Genomic DNA, 23,732 nt, shown 5'->3' with positions numbered 1-23,732 from the left:
TTATTCCTGATGTCTTGAAGCCTTTTGTTTTAAATGAACTACCTCAGGCGAAGTTGTTTACACTTTACGGGAAGGTTAAAGGTTCTATTGGTTTCTTCTTATCTGCCCTCCACGATGAATAGTTTGTATCATAATTAAAACATCCCGGAGTTTGAGGTTAAAAGTTCTGTCATGTGGGCGAGCTCTGTGATTTTGTGAAGCCCTTCTTAAAACAGAAAAAAAATAGTGTTTTCTTGATTAATGAAACTGTCATCTCCTTTTGGTATGCTAATTTTGCCTATGGCAAGTGGTATGGACTACGCCCATTGATTGGAGGGCTTATTTCTTCGTCGTTGCCGCAGTTTTGCCTAATAAGAAAACCGTGCCCGCGGTGCTCTTTCTAACCAGAGAAGTGTGAATTCGCCAATTACCATGTGAAGAATTAATTAACACAGTTATCCATGGAAACTCGCATCTGCTTGGCTTTTAAGAAAATAGGCAACAATGTTTCGCTTCGGAAAGCTTTGCCCCGCTTGTTGGCGGCTTAATGTTATTCCGCGGCCGATGCTATTGTTAAAATTTCGGTTTGTTTACTCCCCATTTCCGTTCAATGAAAAAGAAGTGGTTTTGATCTTAAGCAAACACTCTTTCGGGTCGCATCGCTTAACATGGTGCTAAACTAGGCTAATCCTTTCGTCTGCTAATGTAAAAAATAAATTCCGGCTCGCCTGATCAAACAGTTCATGCCAATTTGTATTCCCGTTTCATTACACAAGTTTTTTTTCTTTTCTCAGCCATTAGCAATCAGGAAATTTGTCGGTTATAAAGACAGACTGATGGAAAGATAAGCTAATAAACTAATAAACCCTCTGTTGTCTTTTTTCGGTGCCTGTGATCTTTCAAATGTCTTGTTTCAAAGACAGCTCAGCTTGAAAGCCTTGCAAAATATTCATTTTCAACTCTGAGAATTCTCTTTCATTCAAAAGGCGAACGACCATAAGTTGATAAAATTCAAAACAACTGTCTCAGGCGTGGGTGGTGGAAGGAAAAAAAAATGCTATTAGGAAACAGTGTTCTTTGAAATTATCCGGAATGTGGTTGAATTTTATAATACAAGACAGATCATTGGATTTCAACCAATTTTAATTTTCGACCGCAGAACGATCGATCGGTCAGAATGTTCCATCTGATTGTTTCTTCGCCAGAGAATTGCTATAGCAACGAAGAACGAAAACATTTTCGGTTATTAACTGTGGGCAAGTGAAGTTGATAACTTGATAATAAGCCGCCTTTCTTTTGAATTCCGTTAGCGGCAAACATAAATTTGTCTGTCCATGTCTGCACAAAGACGTTTCTTGACCGTCTAGCCTCTTGCAGAGTCAAGTCGTTGATAAGAAAGAAATAAGCGGCAGTTTTTGTCTTGAAACGTTACTAATTGCTCCGGGACACTGGGGGGTTTGAGTCTGTAACTAGAATGAGAGAAAATCTAGTTTGGGGCGATTGAGGCGCAAATTTTGTTGTCGTTAAAAGATAGCTCATTTCGTGACCTTTAAACCGAAGATACCATTTCTCTACGCGAAGATAGCGGAGACAAAAGCAAAAGATAGTGGAGAACGCGGAAAAATGTTCACTCCCTATTTATATTTCGTCTTTTCCTTGGCAAGCAGGGCTTATCAAATGTACCCTTTCCTCTGGGAGATGACGAAATCGATTTCAACACTTACTCCTTTATCAGAAGTCTGACTATCCATCAGGCCCCCTACAAAGCGAAACTCTAATTCCATCGCGTGTTTTATTTCTCTCAAGTTTGCGGGTTAAATATCTCTATTGTAGTTTTAAGGGTTTTCCTTTCGTCAAAATGCCTGCGTAATGGCTGAAGGTCAGGCCAAATGGTTTTGGCTTTGAATCAAGAAGCTTATTTTCTTTGTATGCGTTGACGTATTACATATTTTATTGGAGATAAGCATCATTCAGAAAACGTGCTCGGACAGTGTCAGTCCTTAACGAAACACGGGAAATTCCCGAGTTGAGAACGAAGAGTTGCTTAATTACACAGATGTGCGATTAGGCCATAGAAGACGGATTTGATAATTAGTTTGGAAAACAACAATTTCATGCTATGATCCACACAACGAGATACAATATCACGAGCAAGGATCGCCATCAGAGAAAGAGCCTGTAATAGATCAGTTCGTTCTTTGCAGATGCATGTTTATGGTAGTAAAGCCATTTCAGTGACATAAAACCATTCGTTCGCCGTCACGGTAACTTAAACTACACAATGTTTAATATCTGGGTTTCTTTCTAAAAGCACCATTATTACCAAATTATAATCCGTCTTGGCTAAGGGGATTGTTATGTGGGCTACAAAGCCTTTTATCGACTGCGTAGCTACATTCGAACCACAATAGGTGCAAATCACGCCCTCAAATCAGAGCTTCATTTCTGTCTCGAATAAACACATCGCGTGATTCCCAGTCAACCCAAGTTTGGGGAATTGAAACTTTCGTTGCAAGCGCTTGCCACCTTAGAATTGTAACTCGCATTAATTCCGTATTTTTTTTATTCATGATATTTTTTGCTTTCCGGTGACTCCCATGAAAGGCTTTCCGAAAGTTTTTCGAGTTTCGTCGGCATGGTCAATTTTGAGATTCGCACCAAATATGTCTGAACAATCTATCCAATGAAGTATTTCCCTCTCAGGTAAATAAACTATTCATGTTACCTCATTTCATCCCTAGTGTTGTTATCTATCTATGATAATTTTGCAAGAAGATTTTGGCATTAATGCTAAAGCGTTTATACCCTCAAACTTGTCTGTGGTGCACGCTATTTTTTGTGTGGCAATTGTCAAAAATTGGGCGGATTCCACACGCGGATTTAAACCAAGTCCAAACTCAAAAGTCTCGACCCTTGTTTCCGGATCACTTGCGTGATTGAAAACAAGCTCTTCTATTTTCGGTTGATTGTAGAATTATTCCAATCCATAGGATTAGAAAAGGCGAGCAAATGCTAGTGTCTAAAGCAACTCTTTCTGGCTGGCTAACCATCGCTAATTACAGCACATAAATTTGCTTCTGGAGATCGATACTAGCTACACAGTTAGTTTTTCTCTGAATTTTTTTATTGTCAACAATCAAATATAATTGGCCTTTGGTTGAATTTTTTCTCTTTTGATTGCTAGTCTTTGATAGATACAGTTGTTTTCATGTTTTATTTCAATGAAGGGCAATAAGAGTTGAACTGTCGCGGTCTTAAAGATACTTTCCGCTGAGCATAAATTATCGCCTTGTCGTTGAATATGGCCCTTGTTTATTTACCGAACGAACCAATACTGACTTGTGCCCGAAGCGAAAAAGCGCCTCCAATCTTTTCTCTAGCTTTAAAGGTAATTGGTGCTATTGAATCGATGCGTTTGGGCAAAACAAATGCCGAGCTTAGGCGATCGTCCCCTTTTGAACGAGCGTAAAAGAAATCATTGTTCTTCATTGAACATCAAACGAAATTGACCATGTGCCGCTTATAAAATATCCCTGCACGAAAATAAATAGAAAGCGGTACATAAGCGCTTAGTGAACGTGCACCGTAAGTGATTTTAGTCGCATCAGAAATGTTAAACAGAGAATAATACCAGAGTCGCTTCACAATCCCGCCTCGACACGGAGGAATCAGCTGCTTTCGGAGGAAAAAAATCAACAATTGGTGCTGTGAAATGACTACTAAACTGATTGAAAAGATCGGTAACTTGTCTAATTGTGTCGGCGAGTTCTTTATGAATCTAAACTAGCTGAAGAAGTGATTATTGAGCTGTATTAACCAAACACAAGGTAAATTAAGCTATTCAGAAATGTTTTACAATAAATAGGACTTTTGTCTCTCCAAATGGTGTTTTTCACTGCTCTTCTATTTTAATCACATTTTCTTTTTATGTTCTGGTCTCCCATTTGCGACTGTGAAAAAGAAAAAGGTCTAAGATCGTTGCCTCATTCTCATCAAATGTGCAAGTGCGAACTTTCAAGCTTTTTATATGGCGTATGTACGTGCTTGAGTGAAGTCCAGCGGTTTACATCAATATTTGCAATTATCACTTTCGCCTTCACTTTCACAAAGTTACAGTGGAGCTTCAAAGGAAACGGCGCGTGTGTTAATAAAGTACAAGGCTATGCGTCAACAAAAGCGTCATATTTTTTTTCTGCGGAATGGCCAAAAACTGTACGACTTCGTGGACCAGAAATTGGCAGCTGGACGAGAAAGAAAATCCCTCCGCTCATAAAGCCTGATAAATCGTGATTATTCCCCTAGAGAAATTCGCTTCGAAATTTGTTTTGATTTTCAGTGCAAGTTTGCAGGAAGTAAATTACCTGTATATTTCAAACCGCTCCGAGAAGTTGACAGCCACGATAAAAAAAATTCATAATTCACCCACTAATCAACATAACAATAGCTAACTGGTGTTTAAAGATTCAAAACTCTCTTGGGAACACGTGGAAATAATGAAAATAATTGCACGATTCTTTTTTTGTGTAAGTGAAATCACAGATTTTTTTTTATCATAACATGCATCGGTGTCCCAAAAATTGTTAATTTTTTTTCCCCGTGACTTCCGAATTCTCGTGACATGAAAATCTATGTTTTGATTTCGCGCCATACACAAGAGAGCGGTCCTGTTCGCCGGAAAATAACATGTGCAATGAGCCGTTACCCAATCAGCGCACGCCAGTCCATTTGACAGCAACCGTCATTGACGTGATCTAGTTTCCTAGCCCCGCCTTTGTATTTTGTCGCAAAGTTCAAAAGAACGAAGCGTATCATTTATCAGGCATTTTCAGTGTTTCTTTTTATGCTCGGTGGGACGAGCATGGGGTTCGACGTGGACAGGTTTTTGGAACCAGTTGACGATGATTTGAAGTGTGGGATATGTTTCGGTGTTCTAGAGGAGCCCTTAGCAACCCCATGTGGCCACGTATTTTGTGCCCAGTGTATTATTCAATGGGCAGCCGAGAGCGGATCATGTCCACTCACATGCGAACAGATTTCTGTCGATGATTTGAAGAAGATTCTGCCGCTCAGCAGTCTTATCGCTAAGCAAAATATTCGTTGTGAGAATTTTCGCCGAGGCTGCCCGGCCATTTTACACGTAGAAAATATTCAGTCTCATCTTTTAAAATGCCACTACTTTAATAGAAACACTTCCGGAGGGAAAATTATGGAACGCGATGCGAACTCTCCGGAAACTCGCGAATTCGCTCGAGTTGTTGTCTGCGAGAATGGCTGTGGTCTACCATTGCTATACCAAGACTCTACCACACATGACTGCATAAAGGCCCTTCAAACGCAAGTCGCTTCGCTTCAAATGAAACTGACAAGGGCGGAGCAAGAAAAGGAATTGGCCTGCGAGAGGATAGCGAGAAGAGAAGAGGCCAACCAAGATAGAATTTTAAATCTGGAAAATGAACTTCATAGCTACCAAGTTCAGGTGCTTAATTTCGAAAGGCAATTAAAAGAGTACCGTTTACAAGTGGGTTTTTTTCAGAAGCAGGCTGATGTGCGCGGTGACCAGGTACGTTAAAATTAGCCCAATCGGGCCAATGTTTGATTAAGATTTTCCAATTGAGCGCGCACTAGTTATACGCAGTGAAATGTTTGATTTGAGGTACAAACCGCAGAATGGCTTGTATGTTTTTGAACGTGCAGTGACTCTACCAGATCAATACCCAGATCGTTTTGATCAATTAGTGTGCGCTGTTGGAGCTACATCGGCTCAAACGATACACTCGGGAGAACGTAGACTCTTGACACGAACACGCTTCTTTGCGTTGTCAATTTTAATAGCCGGAGCGCGCGATCCAAAAATATTCAAAGTTTGACCTGAAAGTTGACGCAGGGCACTAATCGGACAATACCTTGCGCTCAGAACTGTGAAAGATGTTACTCTCGAATCAAGCCGTTACTCCGACACCAGACTGTTTTTCTTGCCACGGTGAGCGACTCATTATTGAGTTATAAGTAACCAGACACGAGCGAATATTATGCGATTTTTATATGCTTTTGATTACAAATATCAGTGAGGCTGAGTTGTGTTTGCCTTTATAGACCGCCGATGAGATCGAGGTCGAAATATCTCTCGTCCGCGGGAACGGTGGCTCGCTCGGGTTCAATATCATGGGAGGCATAGAGGTATACAACATTAGTTATTTTAGACAGGCGTAATGCTCTAAATTGTCACTTGTTTGAGAATTCCGTCTCTGTCGCGCAAACAAATCATATTTTGCGTTCGAAATTAGTGAGCGACGCGCGACAGTTTCTTAACATTTGAAGACCGCGCTTCATATTCTATTAATTTACCGTTGTTTTCTTTGCGACTCCTTGCACTTTATCATGGTGAGCAACCCTCATCGCCTAGACATGTGGTGCGAGTGCGTAAAAAGATTAGCGCCCAACTAAAACCTTATCAAAGTCGTATAATTTCGTTATCACGTTAAGCGCAGTTGAATCAAGAACCCCCGTTTGTGGTAGCAGCCGAGTGATAGATAGAATCCCTTAGGAAAGACCATTTCTTTTGAACTGCTCTTTGTTTTGTTTTGTGTAGTCTTTGAAAGAATGTACTCGTAAACGCGGCTGGAAGCCGTTGTTGTGAAATAAATAACCCCACTTTTGTCTATTTGAAATTTACATTGACTATGCTGTAGAAACCCGCGCGCGATTTCCTCCTGCATTGTTTCAAACGCGCGGAAAGTTCGGATTCTGTTACCGTGCATTCCTCGTAGTGGACTACGAGGCTTTGTTTGGGATTAGACGTGAGCTATAGAATTTTCTTTTATCCTCATTATCAGGTCGGAAACAATTCAGTTGGTGGGGGAATTGTGGTTTCGAAGGTCGCAGACGGCGGGCCAGCATCGAAGGAAGACGGCCTGAAAATTTACGACGTAATCCTCAAGGTAAAAATGTGAGATTCTTTGCTACCCGCCTCCTTTCATTAAAATCTCCCTCGCGCGTGCACTTTGAGAGGGCTTTTTTTTTTTCATGACTGATTGCATGACGTGCGTCGTGTTGATTTTTCAATCATATCAAATACTTTCTCGTTCCGAGCCGCGCTATGTTATTAAATCTCCTCATTGTCTCGATAACCTACTTTGTAAACTTATAACAGTGATCTGTTGTTCTTCTGTATGGCTAAACATCGCTGCAGAGTTCTTTGCAATGGATTTATTTACTGAGAATTGATGGTAATTTAGCTCAGCGTATTTGTAGATTTCCGACTGTCAACTCTCGGATTAATGAAGTAACTAACAATCCATCTGCTTCCGCTAGGGAAGAACAGGCACTCTTACTTTCTTTATTTCCCGTTGTAAACAAATGTGGCTTTTAACTTTAGCTCTTATTCTTTCCACCTCATCGTAAACGAATTGGATTTCCCGTCTTAAGCGGTTTTTTGTCAGCGAACTCGAAACCTCCAGCTCACGACATTTAAATAGTTTTCAAAGATTACCATATTATTTCGCAAGGAATCGAATTGAGGAACTCGAAAAGCCACTTTACTGTTTATTTTTCGCTCTGTTGTATTTCAATAGTCCCCACCGCGTGGTTAATGTATAATTCACACGCTTTCGCAGCAAATCATAGTCGCATTTGTCTACCAAAGTGCATTTACCACAGTTGGAAAATAGATGTCTTCGCTATGCGGGCCCCATGTGAATTGTCAATCTCTTGGTCTCAGTGGGAACCCACTTCGCTGTCACGCGAGGGTCTTATGGAGTCCCTCTCTCTGGCTGCGATAAGAAAAGCAAAGATTCCAATTTGGTTCTGTGTGTTTTTTGACCACCTGCTCCGACCAAATAAATAAGACAAAAGCAAGGACCCATTGTGTGGGAAGAGTCGAGGCTCTCGCTGCGCTTTTCAAAAGGCGTTTATCGGAAATTGATCTGTCAGTTGAACAATATAAAAAGTATATTTTGGGTTTCCAGATATTAGTTGAAGATCGATAACAATAGGAGATAAACCGCTTTCGCAGCCATAGGCGAGACTTGAGTTTGTCGATTTATGGGTGGAAAAAATAGAAGTAATCTTTAATTTATATCACCGGTTTTTGTCTCGGAAAACTGCCTTCGAGGCACAGTTGTGAAGAAATACAGTATAAGTTTACGGATTTAACTCCAGATTTCTTTTGATTGTCATTTACTGCCGCTTTAAAGGTAAAAAAAACAACTGTAAAGGACTAATTTCATGGCACTGAGGGACCTTAGTGCGTTAACGCGTTGCAGGATCGCGGCCGAATAGTTTGCCCATACCTTTCAATTGTAAAGCATGTCTGTTATTCCTCAGAAAAAACGAGTGGACTTTCTCAGCTTAAATTTCACGGAATCGCAAGTGAATCAATGCGTTTTCCGGCAATGGAATCTAAAGCACGCTTGTAACTAAACTAGGCTCAAACTCGTTGCCACTCCTTGAATTCGGCTATCTTTCCTGCGACGAAAAGAATATATATTCGCAGAAATCAATTAAAGACAACAGCGTACTTTGACCACTTCTGAATTGGTGGGAACTGTAGTCTAACTGGAATCAATTAAGGCGATTTTAGTCGGGAATGTTATTCCTGTCATATCATTTCTCGCGGTGAAATATCAAACTTTGAAAATCTTTCAACGCTCAACTATGCTTTTGAGGGGAACATCCGTTGCAACAGCTCCAACCTTCTCGTGTTATGCAAGGCATTACAGAGACACACAGTAAATATTTTAATCCGTCTGTTAAGTGTTACAACGTTAAACAGGGACAACTTGGTGTATTATAAAGTACTTTGCTATCATTCGGTACTTTTAAGGCGAAATTTCCCTTATATCTTTCATGGAAGGCTTTTTCCTAACGCAGCTGCAAAGAATATCATCATTTTCTGACGGTCATGAATGAACTCGTTTAATGCGACAAAAGTGTTCTGTTTATAAAGTTGTCAAGTGTTAACGTGCCTTGTATTGCTTTTTCGCAAATTATTTTTAGGAGGTCGAAACTGTTCCTCAAAAAGTTTACCACATGCGGTCATTTTTCTTAAACTCCCGATTTTTCGGTAATTTAATGGCTCTGTTTGTTTTGAGCAAGCGTTAAATTCTCGAAAGGCCATCTTCTTTGGCACTGCTTCGAAATCAATCATTGAGAGTCATCAAAGATTTTCCGCCATCAGAAGATTAATGGTTGTTTTATATTGGCAACTGTATGGGAGGTTTTTGAGGTAAGTTTGAATATCACCCGGGTTCTTTTTGGCAACATATTGAATCAAGTTGTGAATTTTTTATGAAATTTAGATCGCTTCACACTGTTTTACCGTTAATCCCTTAAGTTTATCAAATGTATTGTTGTTACTTGCATTGTGGCGAAATACTATCGCGTGGATTGTTTATAGCTTTTTTGTGATTTCGCTTTGAAGATTAGAGTCGGCTTGGATTAATAGTTAGCGGTGCATTTACAAAAAATATAACCCACTGTGTTACGATATTGGCTTTCCTTTTTCTTAACATAAGCTTATTGCTCCGTGAAAAATGAAATTTTAAAGGGATTTTTCTACATAGAAAAACACCATTCAGAAAAATACACGGGGTCACTTGTTAAGGGGGGCTTGTTCGAGAACCCATCTGAAATTTCCTGTCATTTGCGAAAAGCCAATTACGTATTATGTAGAATTTTTTAAAATAAAAAGAAAACCGCGTGATATTTGGCTATATAATATCTTTAAGTGATATTAAATGCGATGTAGCAGAAAGGATATACTTGATGAAGTCAAATAAAAATGTCAACTAAACTCCTTATGTTGAAAGTTTTAGAGATCTTTATTACGCACTCGGAAAACTGTTATTTAAATCCGCTCGAAAATGAAGTGAAATCGGCATTTAAAGAAAGAAGCGTTTTAAAATACTCATTACCTAAAGTGCAGACTTTATTGCTACAATTTGACAGCAGAAGAATTCATCAGAGAAATTAAAAGAAATAAAAAATGACTCTTTAGTGTATAATAGCTGCACTTTCTCTGTAATTTCGGAACGATGAAAGCTGCCATTATTTAATGTGAAGAGAATCACTTTGCTTTGCGAAGCAATACAAACGATGATGCTAAGCGATATGTACCCGAATGGGTTATTCAAGGAATTGCTATCAACAAATAACCTAGAGCAAAGTGGCAGACATGCGATTAGGTTGTCAAAAGAAACCTGTTAATTTTACGATGGAGCAAGTCGTTAGCTGGCGACTAAAGAAATGCGTGCCAATTTTGCGATAATTTCGGGGTCAAAATTCATTTCGAAAGTGGTGGATTTTAAAAGGTAAAGGGTGTTAAATTTTAAACTAAGTGTTCTAAATTGGATTTTAAGGACACCAGAATTATTTTGCATTATTTATAAGTGTGTCGAGCAGGTGTAATCTACACGAGACTATGGAAAGCAGCTTGTCGTTTGCTTTTGTTATTATGTAATGTCAAACTTCTCTTTCGTATAGTCCCACCCATCTCTTTAAATCGATCTGAAGTTAGAAACTTGGTGTAGATGAAAAATAAAACTAATTCACGGATTTTTCCTATTTCGGTTATCAACTGTGCAAAATATGTTTGTAGAACGAATGCATTGTATGTTCGCTTCATTATCCAAATGACAACCTTTTTTTCGACAAAATGCTTTTTCACCTTATTTAAACATAGTCCATGTTTGTCGCAAAAATTATTTCCTTCAGGATATTTTAGGCCCGAGAATTAGTTTGCCCTGGGCAGATCTTTCAGTGGTAAAGAAAATATATTTGTGATTTATTCAAATACTATTTCCCAATGTGCTTTTATTAGTAACACTGAAAGTCTATGTTATTTTGCAACCTTTGTCATAGATATGTGAAACATGTATGGACAAAATTTTTGAAAAAAAAAAAAAAAAACAAGCATTTTTTTCACATTTGTTTTCACTTTGATTATATTAGTGTATAGTATAGTTTTTATGCCATGCAAAGGTTTCCTCATGCGTTTGTAATTATTATATTGAAGCGCCTTTTTCTCTGAGAGATGATATGTTTGTTGTATATGCAAAAATAGTAATTAACTTAGGAACTGTGCATTAGTGAAAGATCCTAATTTCTTAATAACAAGACAAAATATTGACATAAACTCGACTCCCTCCGCTTTTTCGCTCTTGTTAGAGGACAAAAAAGGAAATATTCCTCTCAAAATTAATGTTTTAATGTCACGACACAGTAAAGATCTAGTTTACATCGCCAAATATTCCGTGAAGAGTCCTATAAAAAATTAATCCTGATATTAATTCATCCGTTCCTCTTTGGTAAGCGAATTTCAAATCCATTTGGAACTAAGCAGTACATTAAGAAAACTGAAAACTACTTAGTTTTCCCAATATAATTTTCCAATATTTGAATATTTGAAGACATTGAGGCCACTTAGTTTTTCGTTGTTATTTTAATATTTGTTCGTTTTTTGTATAACTCGTTGCTTTTAAACCTCCATTTTGTTATCACGTGTTTGAAAGGAGTAATATTTTAAAGTCAATTTTTGTGGGTCAATTTTTGTCAAATTTTCTATTTCTAAGCAGTTTTATTGGATTTTTAAAGCGGTTTTCGTTGATTTCTCCGAAGCTGATGGAATTCAAGTTTTGTTTTCAAAATTTGTAGTTCGTGTATCGAACTTTGTTCTGAGATGAATATGCCTCACCTCGGTTGCCATGACAAAGCCTTCGACAAGGTGTTCCTATCACTTTGTATTTTTTCGTTTGTTTTATGGTTATTATTCACCAATTTTCTAAGTCTCCGATTAAAACTCCGATTATGAGCAGTTCGCTGAACGCGTCTTCTAAACCTCTACATTTTACTCCAATCCCTATGTAAACAGAAATATATCGTATTTCCAGTTCGAACAGGGTAAACCCGCCCCGACTCGCTGTATTTTTAAGGCAAGAAAAGGCATATGTTTACAGCTGTTTCGCAACGTTTTCCTCTAGATTACAATTTGTTTGAACTTTGAATAGCGCCTCATACCAAAGTTGCGAGCATCGTCTAAATGTTTAAAAACGATTTCTTATATTTTTCCTATCTACTGAACCGAAAGTTTTTATCAGTTGTGCATTCTTTACGTTTCAAAACCATCGGCTATCTTTCCTGATACGAATGACATATTGAGATGGTTCTACTTTTATCTCTATCGATCGATGAATGATTCTCAGTTATTGGCGGGAAAATAGCGGGAAAATGTTATTCAACGTACATTTTGCAAGTTAAAACGCAGCTTTGTAAAGTCGCTAAGTGATAACGAAACTGAGACAAAATTGACTATCGACCGTATCAGAAAAGTCGATGATAATTCGGTACAAAAATTTCACATTAACATAGAGAGTGCGTCTTTGAAGTAAGTATGCGGATTTTGACTACTTTGTGGGTAGAACTTCCAGGATGTGGTTTTGAATTAATGATTGTAAATGACTGTAACATGCTAAGCGTATTGCTGATATTTAATTTCTCTGTGTGTCTAGCGATTCGCTTTACAGCCATTTTGATAGCCAGCCCACGTTTCTGGAATAATTTCTAATCTAAAGCGACCAGGCTTAAAATTTAGCGACAGTGTTTCGCTCAAATGAACAACTTTCCATTGTCTGAAACTTTCTATTTCTCATAATTAATTCCTGTCTGCCATTCATTTCCTTCAATACTGCAGCTGGAAACTCGGTCTTAAATCATTCAAAACACCCAAGCTGTTATTTTTCTTAACTCTGATCACAATTCTACCCAGCGATGAACTGATAATGAGAAGGTAATTTTTTACACTCCTCAGTGAAGCGTCGTTTCTATACAATGGCACAACATCCAAACGGTTTGGTTTCCAGTAGTTCCCGGAGAGTACAGAAAAACTTATTTTGAAAGGAAACTTTGAGGATACCTGTGTGATGCGTAAAGATAATATTGAAATGGCAACAGTGTACAAATGGAAATTTTTTTCTCGAACACTGTACACACGTTCCCAATTTATTCCCTTTTGTAATTTTATCCAACCTGCTCTTCCTAAACAATGAGGCAAACAATTTTGATGGACATTTTAATGAGTCTGGAGTGAAAATGAACACTCGAAAAGAATCATTAAATTCCCTTTGTCGATATCGTTTTCATGCAAACATTGTCGACTAGTCCATTACATACATCAGGTTTGTGGTGTTACTTCTCGACATCACATGGAGTCTCGGATGTGTCTAAAAGGACGCGAATGGCAGCGCAGTGCATTCGCGTAATTTATCTATAAAGTGACAGCTTATTATTTGCAGTGTTATCTTCAATGACAGCCGAAGATCAGTTCAGTGAAGACTGGTGAGAGTTATATTTCACAGCCACGCGGATTCCATTGTGTTTTTTTGTAGCCACAAGTGCGATTAGAACTCCAGAACTGTCTTTGCATGTTAATTTCGAATTCTTCCTATCAACCTTCTTTTGGCATGTCATGCAAAGCTGCCTCTCTTTTCGAAAAGCGTTGCGTGACATAGCAAAAACGAATGTCATGGAAAATAACGATGTAGTGGTTAGTCGCGAAAAAATTTCTTGCAGGGTTCTTTCTGTCCTTCTGTTCCTTTCCCTAAGAAGTGAGAAATTCGAGAGACAAAAATGACATGGCGTTCTTTTTTTGATCTCAGGTGAATGGGGTCGATTTGACAGAGGCCAGTCACGCTACAGCTGTAGAAGTCATCAAAACCGCTTCGGAACCTCTGAATATTGTAGTGAAGCGAAAGTGCATCGACTCCATCGTCGATTGTGTACCTTGCCTAACTTCAACAGGAACACAAACAGAACTTTTTCTCTCTCAAGACATGGAAAATGTGGATACGGACAGCGGAATCCACGATCGATACAGCCCAAGACAAGACTTGCTTATTCCGTTTGAGAAGTCCCTGGACGACGGAACAAGTAGCTCGGAGTGTTCTCACCGTCGGATAGAGTCATTTTGTAGGGAGGATGTAGAGAATTTCCGCTCGACCAGCGAGAGCTTACCGAGCTCTGAGAACATTGTTGGAAGCGAGCAGGGAACACTGCCCCGCGTCAATCTTCTTGTGAAGGATGTAAATTACGTACATGACGTTGATGACAATTCAAACTGTGATCTGCAAGCTCAGCCTTATGTGACAGCGGTTTCCGACGAGATTTATTTCGATCCCGAGTTTGATTACGAGTACGAGGTAAAGTTATTTCATTCTTAAAAGCCGGTGGTTGGATTGCCCGACTGGGCTTGCGACTTAACTGACTGACTGCCTGACTCACTGACTTACTTACTGGCTGGCTGATTGTCTGACTGAGAGACTGACTGTCTATCTGTCTGACTTACTCTTACTGTTTGACTTACAGACTGACTATCTGACTATGCTGGCCTAGATGAGCCATTCCTCCTAAAATATCGAGCGTTTTGCATCGAAAAGTAGAGGAATTGTGAAGAGTTCAAGGAGTGATAAAATAGACACAAAAATAATCTCATCGTCCAATAGAAACATCGATGAATAACAGAGGGGGTTAACAAGAACTCGGAGTAACCGCGCCCAGCCGATTCTAAGCGCGGGAAAATGCGATAGTCACGATTGCTTCAAGTAATAAACGTGAATCTGATTGGTTAGAAAGTGGCGCCTGGTTTAAAGACCAAACAAAGAGCCTTGAATGCACTTCCGTGTTACTCTCGACCCTATGTAACTATCGTTAGGTTGAAGTTTAGTTTATTTATTTCTTTAGGAAATAACCCTGTGGATAGCAAACAGAGATTTAGGATTAACATTCTGTTGTGCCGAAGAAGACGAATCTACAGTCTATGTGTGCGAAGTAAGTTAGATTCACCAACATACATCGTTTACATTGGTACATGTAGGTGTTTAGTATTAAGTGCCCAGTGTGACGCCCGGTGTATTATTGAAGTTAGACGGACCTTAGTATTTTTCGAAAGCATAATGCAATGCCCGGGTGAAAAACGAAAGCCCTATATTACATAACTTTATGCGCAGAGCACAACATATATGTTTTTCTGAGGAAAAATGTTGATAAGTGAAACTTTAACCCTATAGAAGGATGGTGAAGACAACTACCCCTGGATGGGAAGGAGAATAAGGGAAGACTTAAGTGGGGGGGGGGGGGGGAGCGGTTCATTACTTGTAACTACGTAAAGAACGCGCTCGTGCACATGTTTTAAGCCGGTTAAATAATTCAAATATATAGACAGGGTGTTGAAGGTTTTTCACCTATCCCTGATTCGTTGCTGATTACCTTCTTGGTTAAAAAAAAAATAACAGTACAAAACAAAAGCCCAAAAAACAAAAATGCATCATCACGTTCTTTACTACCACTTACCGCTCGATTATGTGGCGCCACGGTGGACATCTCTCAGAAAGGGTTTCTGTCTGCTTGTCTGTGTTTACCCAGACAAGAGATCTTTTTCAAGACACTATCCTTTTTAGTGTGCGCATTTAATAATGTGTTAATTAGCGGTCTCCCAAATCTTGTTAAGTCCTGAAAAAGTACAAAAGAGCTCGCGCAGCCACCCACGGAGAAATCTTATTAGCTTGACAGAGCAGGACCTCTGATCTAGTTTGTCGGTGTAGGATATAGTTACGTCTTGTTTCTCAGATTTGTATAATGTTTGAAAGAGAAACTGGTCAGATGCACTTTCGAAATTTCTTTTCCTACACCTTTACAGAGGGTCTCGATGGGTGACAGCTCTTACGACGAATGGTTAAAATTTGTAATTTTGTACACCCAACGGCTGACAGTTTAACGCATTGAGACCCTCTTTACATTAATTATGCGCGTTTGAAGATCAAAGTTACTTTTGTCTTGAATGTTCCAGGACTCAAAGTCCACCTAAAGCCCCCATCCCACCTCCGAATTAAAGGTGCGGGCTTATGTTAAGATCGGTTACACTGCCATGGACCGAAAAGGAGTATTGTTTCCCCCCTCCCATGGACGGAATGCCAGTTCATCGCAATGCCTTAATCCGTTCCCTACCTCATTCCCGCATTTCAGGCTTCCCTGACCTTCGTCTAGTACCTTTTTATTCTCCTGGCTGAAATACACAAGTAATGGGAAAGTGATGTGTGTCAACCAGTAACACAACAAATTGTCCTCTGTCCTGGGTTGGTTGAGACTTCGTTCCTTCTTGCTGAGTACTAATGTCAGGCGTCTCTCACGTGTACGGGGGGAGGGGAGGGGAGGGGGCGGACTCATTTCAAGATACGATGGAACCGTTCGAGTTGGGAAACCAATATAACTTATGTAATATTTTCTTCTTTTAGATTGAACCTGGGTCTGTTGCGTACTTTGATGGTAGATTGACATTGTGCGATACAGTGTTAAAGGTATAGCGCCCATTAAAATTGGTCGAAATAGAAAATGTTTGAAGCAGTTCATCAGCAAGATCATGGTGTCCACTTCAATACGGTGCCATGAATTGTGTTTGTCCCACGCAAACTGGCTTTCAAATGCATAACACGTAGAGTATGCTCGTTTTCACGCGCGTCGCGCGAGTGAGATGTACGCGCGGGGAAAAAATTGTTCAAAGACAGTCTTCGATAATACGCTATATTTTACTACTTAGATTTTTAAAGGACCAAAATAAAAGATGGACAGAAAATTAAGTGTAAATAACCAGCCATATTTTTTTTTTGTGTAAATGAGATGTGATCGCCCACTTAACTACGCTGCATTTGGACTCAATTGAATACTGCTCTAAAGGAAAGTGCTCCGTAAGATTCTATTTGAAAAGTGTTTTTGCTTTGTTTTCACAGATAAATGACGTTTCAGTGACCAATCTTGGTGACATCGAACCATTAGTTTACGAATCGACCTCGACTATCAAGTTTCTTGTTGCGAGACCCGCACAAGAGGTAGGACTTAAAATATAGTATAACCCTACATAGATAAGGCCAATCCCACATAGATATGGCCACTTATGAAATATTTTCCCTTATTCGCCATTATTCGCCTTGATTAGTATGCGAGATGAACAGGGATTGTTCAGTAGCGAAAGCTGTCGCCTTCCACGCAGCATTAAGGATTTGCTTTGCCCGGTTTTCCTTGTTTTAGAAAAAACCACAACTCAGATTACAATTCCGTCGATGTGCTTGGACTCTTTGCATGTTTTTGGCAAATCTAGCCATGATATCTTATAATTTTGAGTTCTGTTTGGTTATCAAGACATCGGCTTTGAGGCTGTGAGTTTGTTTGGTTTACAAACCATGGGCTCTAAGCTCAAGATTTTTGTTTTGTTTACAAGCCTTAAAGCTAATTTTAGCCACATCGATGACTTTAGCATCTTGCATCCAACACGGTTCGGTTATGTGGTTCCTGAGTGACAAGTATATCCACTTTTTATATGAATTAAATTCTCATGGATAATGAGTTTTGAAGTTTGCTTACTTAGCAAAGAACTGTGTCAAGCTTTCAAAATCATTACACCCTCTGACCAAGGTCGTGGTGCGCTCAGCGCGGCGAGATTATGATAAAAGATGTTTACCGTATCTCGCTGGATTAACTGGTATAAAATTGATTGAAAGGATTCGAAACTTAGGATTACGTTCTTTTTACGCCGCCTTAAATCAAAGACGAGATAAATTTTATTTATACAAGGCGAATATTAGAACATTGGCATTCGAAAACTGCACTCAAACACTAATTAACAAAAAGCTTACAAGCTAACAATTGATGGCCTTTGATATGCACGCATTTGAAACTAGAAAAAAAGAATTTTTTTTCTGCCTTGCCAAATTTTTATCTTGTTTGGAAAAACTTCTTTCAATTATTTAGTGAGCTGGACTATTTTGGCAGCGATGGTGCGCCTTTTTTTTTTCCCCTTTCTTTGTTTCAACTCCTTGAAGTAATTTAATGAGGTTAAATGTACTTGAAGGATAAAAGTTTGCGGGTCCTTTGTAAATTTTCAGGTCTAATAAACGCCATCTGTGGACCAAATGTAATTAAAGACGAATCCAAGAATGACATGAGCCAGAGTTGTTTTTATGAATGAAAAGAAACTTAAAAGAAAGATAAAACGAATGGAAACCCATTTAGTGTAGGGAAACATCCGAAATTAACTGCGCTGTGTTGCTACGCAAAGCTTTTAAATGTCATTGAAATATTATAGGAGGGATTTTCTACAACTCAAACAAAATCGGCCTTTTCAGACACAAGTTCAGACTAAGCTTGTGTTTACCGTCGAAGTGATTCATTACAATTTCATTTTTAATCTTATTTAAGTCCGGAATCTCTAATCTTCCGAGATGGCTGAATGACATTGCTGCTTTCAAATGGTTTCGGAAATCCTCGATTGTTTCAAGTCACGCAATTTTATAGCCTTGCGTGTAAGTTTGTGTACTTAATTGCAAAATCGCATACCTTATCATCAGTGGAAGATGTTTTAATAGCGGTTTAAGAAATAACCCCGTCGTTATTGAAAATGCTGCGAAAACCATTCATCGAAGTTCATTCTTGTCACGAAAACGTTCTGTACGATTTAGATCAAGAAAATCTTCTGAATAGGTTTTCGCTTTCTGTTCTGAAGTTGTCACGTGCCCTTAACACTTCGTGTGATAAGAAAAGCGAGTTACATCTTGAGAGATTCGTTGAAGTACAAACCTGGAACACGTTCTTCAGCTAATTGGATTAATTTGCTCTTCATCACTGTTCTCAAACAAGAAAGGTTTAATCCTCGAAATTGTTCACCGCTAAGTACGGCTTATCTTACACGTCCCTAGCCGCGAATTTGTCTTTTAATCATGCGGCTTTGACCAAAGATGATAAAACTAGTTCCTTTTGAATGTATCGTTCATCTCTTTAATACCCACCTTAATTATTTCGAAGAATAAAGCTGTTGTTTTTGACGTAGGCATTCTTTCAAGGTGTCTTCTGGAGGAAAGGTGATGAAATACTACGGAACCACCTTAACTCTGTAGTCTATTTGACATGAAACCTTAAACACGAAAACTGCGGACAAATCGTGCGTATAAATTGTCCACAAAGACGACTGCTTTTGTTTTTGTGTCAACCAAATACCATTACAGGCGATTTCTAGGCTTTATTTGTGTGAACATGGCGTCGATGTTTGATCATAGCTTCCTTTTTGTCGTGAAAACGTGTTCTATTTCTCGTGATGTTATTTTTTAAGTTACCAAAATTGCGCATATCAAGCTATGGTTACTGCATTACTCATAAAATCAGAGATGTTTTTTCAACCTTTACTGTGGAGTGAAACTTCTAAATTTTAATCCTACTGATTTTAAGAAGGATCAGTCTAACCGCAGATTTCCGAGCTTTTGAAGAATGTGACTACGAATTACGTTTATGTCAACGCACTTAGCAGGACATTGAATCAGCTTATTGGAAAAGTTTAAAGCGTTCTTTTAGCGAGCTAGAAAATATAATCAAAATCTTCTTACTTAAAAACAAATTAGATTACAGGCGGTTTTCAAAAGGATGTTACCCAATCTTATTAAATTCGCTGGTAAGCTTTATTAAATAATAATAATTTGTCAAAAATTTCCGTTTAGAGAATTAAATAGACTTAGCTCCTTGCGGGATACTGGCTTATTTTAACCGAGGAATTCCCCAAACGATACGTGAAATTGTGAATAGTTTTTATCGTTATAATAAACTGATTGAAGTAATGCAGTCTGACAACAGCGATAGCTAGAGCCTGAAAGAATATTTCAGGCCCCGACGATGCCACCTAATGCTCGTTACCGTAATGTAGGCTTCTAAACCACGTGCATGTCAGGAGCGAGGGAAAGTAGAATGGGTTCCTTGAACTCTTTAAAGGGGTTTGCTTTACCTGCACTGCACTTGTGAATATCAATGTATCGCATATCATCTAAAGGCCAGTTGTGGCTATTTCATACCACTGCTGTGTACCGTGGCTACTTTTATCCTGTTAGCGGTATACCTTCTCCATCCGGTTTCGGGAAAGAAAAAAGGAAAAAGACTTGGTTCAAGAAACCACGTTAAAACGAAACCCCTCTGAATCGCCCAACCCATTGTGCAGAAATGATTATAGTTCTCGTGGGGCACTGATTTGAGAAAAGCTCCAGCGGGGATTTGCTGCTGAGACCTTAAAAAACACGACCCTCTGTAACAAAAATCCCGTTTAATTGCTAAACACTGTCAGACTGCGGGTATTGACATCAAACCATACCTAGGATCTCCCCACCCCACCCCCCTCCATCCTCCAAATTCGTCCTTACGTTATTTCATATCTATTCATTTGTCTTGTAGGTACGAGCGACTCTGATTGGCAGCGAGGGAAGTCAGGAATGGAGCTTCGTGGATCCGATTGATGCCGAGTTAAGCAATTTCAGAATTGACGTCATCAAAGAGGAAGACGAAGAATTAAACGATGCACTTCACTGTGAAAAAGCTAACGGAGAGAAATGCGAAAAGGACAGCGGTGTTGGAAGAACAGATGAGAGCACTAAAAACGACGAAAGCTCTGAGCTAGAACTCGGGGAGGAAGCCCCGCATTTGGCTGATTCTCGGAGAAATTCTCACGAAGGTAGCGATAAATGCTCTACAAAGGACGATTCTAACATGCGAGAACGACAGGGCAGTAGTTCCTCGCGAGAGAAGGAAGATAGAGCGTTTTCTCCTGGAAATAACTGCTCTGGGAAATCTCGTGGCCATTCCGGGAAGGACTCAAGTCGAAATAGCAAAGAGCGCTCACCGGAAAATTCTCGTTCGCGACGTCACAGCAACGGGTCTCCGAGTAAAAGTTCTCGCTCGCCTACACGCAATGGTAACTCGCCACCTAGAAAGGAAAAGGATAAGGAGAAGAGCAGAGAACGCCGAAGGAATCGTGACTCACATAAAGACAATCACCATGATGAAGCTCGTAGCGAACGGGATCGCAGCAGACACTCGGAGCCAAAGCGCAATAGCAAACTAGGCAACGTTAGCAGGACAATTCGCGCTTCCTACATAAGGGCTGTAAGTAAGGACTCGAGCCAGCATATTAACTTAATCGGAGAGTCGGACGTCTTCGGAAAGAGTGATTATCACGATCATCGGAGTAAAAAGAAGTCCAACCTCGTTGAGAACCAATCACTCAATGGTTCTCAACAGAACATGGAATGGAAAGTGCGCATGTCCAAGGACGGTAGTCAAATTTTTGTGCGTAAGAGACCCGCGACGCCCGCTCGACAAGCGCGGAACAAACTTCTGCGCGAACGTGCGCAAAAAATCACGGACGAACGCAAAGGTATTACGACTGACGACGATACTCAAACTATTTATCAAGGCCGCTATTGGCCGAGAGAGGACCGGAGGCGACATTTAGAACGGGTGCGAGAGGCGCGCCGGAAAAAAATCCAAAAACTGCAACAGCTGAAAGAATGCGAAAGCCCGCACACGGGCAGCGGTTCAGAGAGTGGCAAAGGACGTCGGGATATCATTGTAGAGATGAGTCATCGTAAAATGAATAAAAAACAGTTCGACGACTTTACCACAGTTCGAGAATATTTAACCCAACGAAACCCGGATGGGTCACCTGTGGGACCTATTCATGTGACCACAGTGTAATGGGGTCACCTGTGGGCCTTATCCGTGGTACCACAGTGGAAAGAATGGTGAATCTGTGAAACAACAATTATGGAAAAATGTGTGAATACTTCAGAGATTACAGGCCACGAATATTGAGTTTTATGAAGTCAGGAGACATTTTACTAGCCTATTTTGTTTTGCATTATATTTTTGTCTACTAGTTCTGTATTGCTTTCGAGGTAACAAGAAGACCTTGGAAGAAGTGTCTAATTACTGTATGCTTGTTGAGGTTTGGTAGGAAGTGCTGAAATTGACGACTGACGCTCGCCGGAATGTGGAAAGCGACTGCACGTGGTGCAACGCATGTCGGCGGGATGTGACCGCATACACAGCGCATGCAAAAACGCCCGTGCAGTACCTTAACTGGAATTTGGGTGTTTACTAAAGCTGCCTACCACAATTCGAAGCACAAGGATATTTATAAATGCGCTTTATCTTCAATTGGAGAAAGACTGGAAACCTTTTTGTAGCTCATTTTTGTTAAACTGTCAATAATCCTCCTCGTAGAGCAACTTTGAATGTTTTATTAGTTTATGTCATGAAGAAACAAAAAAGTCAGCCAGAAATAGTATATTTAAGTTTATTATTTAGTTCTTATTAACCAAGCGGGAGGTCTGTATGGGAGAATCTTGACCGAGGTCGCCAGTACAGACCGAACGCAGTGAGGTCTGTACCAGCGACAGAGGTCAAGATTCTCCCATACAGACCGACCTAGCTCGGTTAATAAGATGTTTATTATATGGCTGTGTCTTATATGCCAATTTTTTATATTCTTTGTACCGTTTTTTTCTAGACTGGTCTAGATGCCAGTCTAGATGGGAAAATCTAGACCGCTTTTAATATTGATTTCAGCCAATCAAATTCGGTAGTTCCCAGTCCTTGTGAGACACAGCCATATAATAAATGATGTTTGCAGCGGTTCGTTGTTGGACATGTATAGTACCTTTAGGAGTTGCGTGTGCCAATATACCGTCTGTGCTAGGTGTGGCTTGTAATTTATTGCCATAAAGTACAGTAAAACAGTTAATTCTCGGATTGTATCTATGTATAAAGGAAGAGATGTAGTATTATGAGAAAGAGAAGTTTAAGTTCCAAAAATTACATCGATTTTAAGAACTATCTATCAAATATATTAATGTTTTTGTTGTCAAACAGCGAAAGAAATGGCAATGGTCTACTTTGCAGCCGATTCTTGCAATGTAAAGCGACGCTATTTCCCCACCCCGTTCCCCCCCTCCCACACACATACGCACTCGCCTTCCCCCCAGAAAGATAAAATGGCTGCAAAGGAGACTACAGTGACTAAGAACTGAAATTAATTTTTTTCAGGACAATTTACTAGAAGTTATAAGACTTTTTGTTGTTTGTTTGTTTCTTGTATTGTATCTTTCAGTTGTTTTTTTTTTCAGCCAATTTTGAGAAAAAAGTATTTTCTTTATGTTGAGTTCTTTGTTGGCCTTCAATTTTTGCTCGTTTGGCGAACTTAAACGCAAGCAAGTTGATAAAATTCCCAATTGCAAATGCACATAGTAAACTTAAAATAGACCAACCGTCTATGGCCTGATAAAATGGGCTGAAAAGTAGAATTATTGTAAATAAAACTACTTGTTTTTATGCTGGATATGCGTTTTGGTTGTTCACGACACGGTAAGGTATTCAGCTTACTCGAGATTGAGTGAAGATGACCTCATCCTCCTCTCCCTCTCCCCCATAAAATTATATCACTCCAGTTCTTACTGATTAAACAAGTAAGGGAAGGTTTTATATCAGTCAATTAAATTACTTGGACTCTCCTCGGAATCCATGTATGAATTTATATCGGAAATCCTACTCTAGAGCAGCGTTTATTACATCAAGACAAATAGGATAAAATCGCTCTCTACCAGCTACTTGCGTCTGCTTATTCTCGCCTTGACTGCTTTGCAGCCATTTCCGGTGGGGAGTCCTTCGCCTGGCGTGACGACACCGGAAATGGCTGCAAAGCAGTCTCGCCAGGTCAGGTTTTCAGGAATTAAATCAATATTTTAGCATAAAATCAGCATTCCTTGTTTGCGAGATCACTGAATGAAGATTATACGAGGGGTGAAAAATATTTCTAGAAAATGGGGAAGATGACATGTAGCCTAAAGTTTATGTGGGATGAAAAAGATGAAGAAAATGAGATTGGAGGTGAATAACAATTATTA

The 23,732-nt window shown here is 39.5% G+C and overlaps 1 protein-coding gene across 2 annotated transcripts; it reads left to right on the top strand.

Moving 5' to 3' along the window:
• Positions 1-4,797: 4,797 nt before the first annotated feature.
• LOC111335982 (E3 ubiquitin-protein ligase PDZRN3) lies at positions 4,798-23,167 on the top strand. Of its 2 annotated transcripts, none has more exons than XM_022941992.2 (8): positions 4,798-5,539; positions 6,073-6,156; positions 6,813-6,917; positions 13,629-14,168; positions 14,710-14,796; positions 16,260-16,322; positions 16,752-16,850; positions 20,227-23,167. In XM_022941992.2, exons 1-8 carry the CDS (start codon positions 4,820-4,822, stop codon positions 21,523-21,525), a joined length of 2,997 nt encoding a protein of 998 aa, XP_022797727.2. In that variant the 5' UTR covers positions 4,798-4,819; the 3' UTR covers positions 21,526-23,167. The 2 variants fall into 2 exon arrangements, with proteins under 2 accessions (XP_022797727.2, XP_022797728.1); XM_022941993.2 differs by lacking the exon at positions 4,798-5,539 and adding an exon at positions 5,610-5,959.
• Positions 23,168-23,732: the final 565 nt, after the last annotated feature.

The sequence above is a fragment of the Stylophora pistillata genome, chromosome 5, assembly GCF_964205215.1.
Source record: "Stylophora pistillata chromosome 5, jaStyPist1.2, whole genome shotgun sequence".
NCBI classification, from domain to species: domain Eukaryota; kingdom Metazoa; phylum Cnidaria; class Anthozoa; order Scleractinia; family Pocilloporidae; genus Stylophora; species Stylophora pistillata.
This window is presented reverse-complemented; position numbering and strand designations above follow the sequence as displayed.

Coding starts and splice junctions, on each gene's coding strand:
- LOC111335982 (XM_022941992.2), top strand. CDS start 4,820: ATGCTCGGTGGGACGAGCATGGGGTTCGACGTGGACAGGTTTTTGGAA. Junction 6,918..13,628: donor TTTACGACGTAATCCTCAAG/GTAAAAATGTGA, acceptor TTTTGATCTCAG/GTGAATGGGGTCGATTTGAC. Junction 14,169..14,709: donor AGTTTGATTACGAGTACGAG/GTAAAGTTATTT, acceptor TTATTTCTTTAG/GAAATAACCCTGTGGATAGC.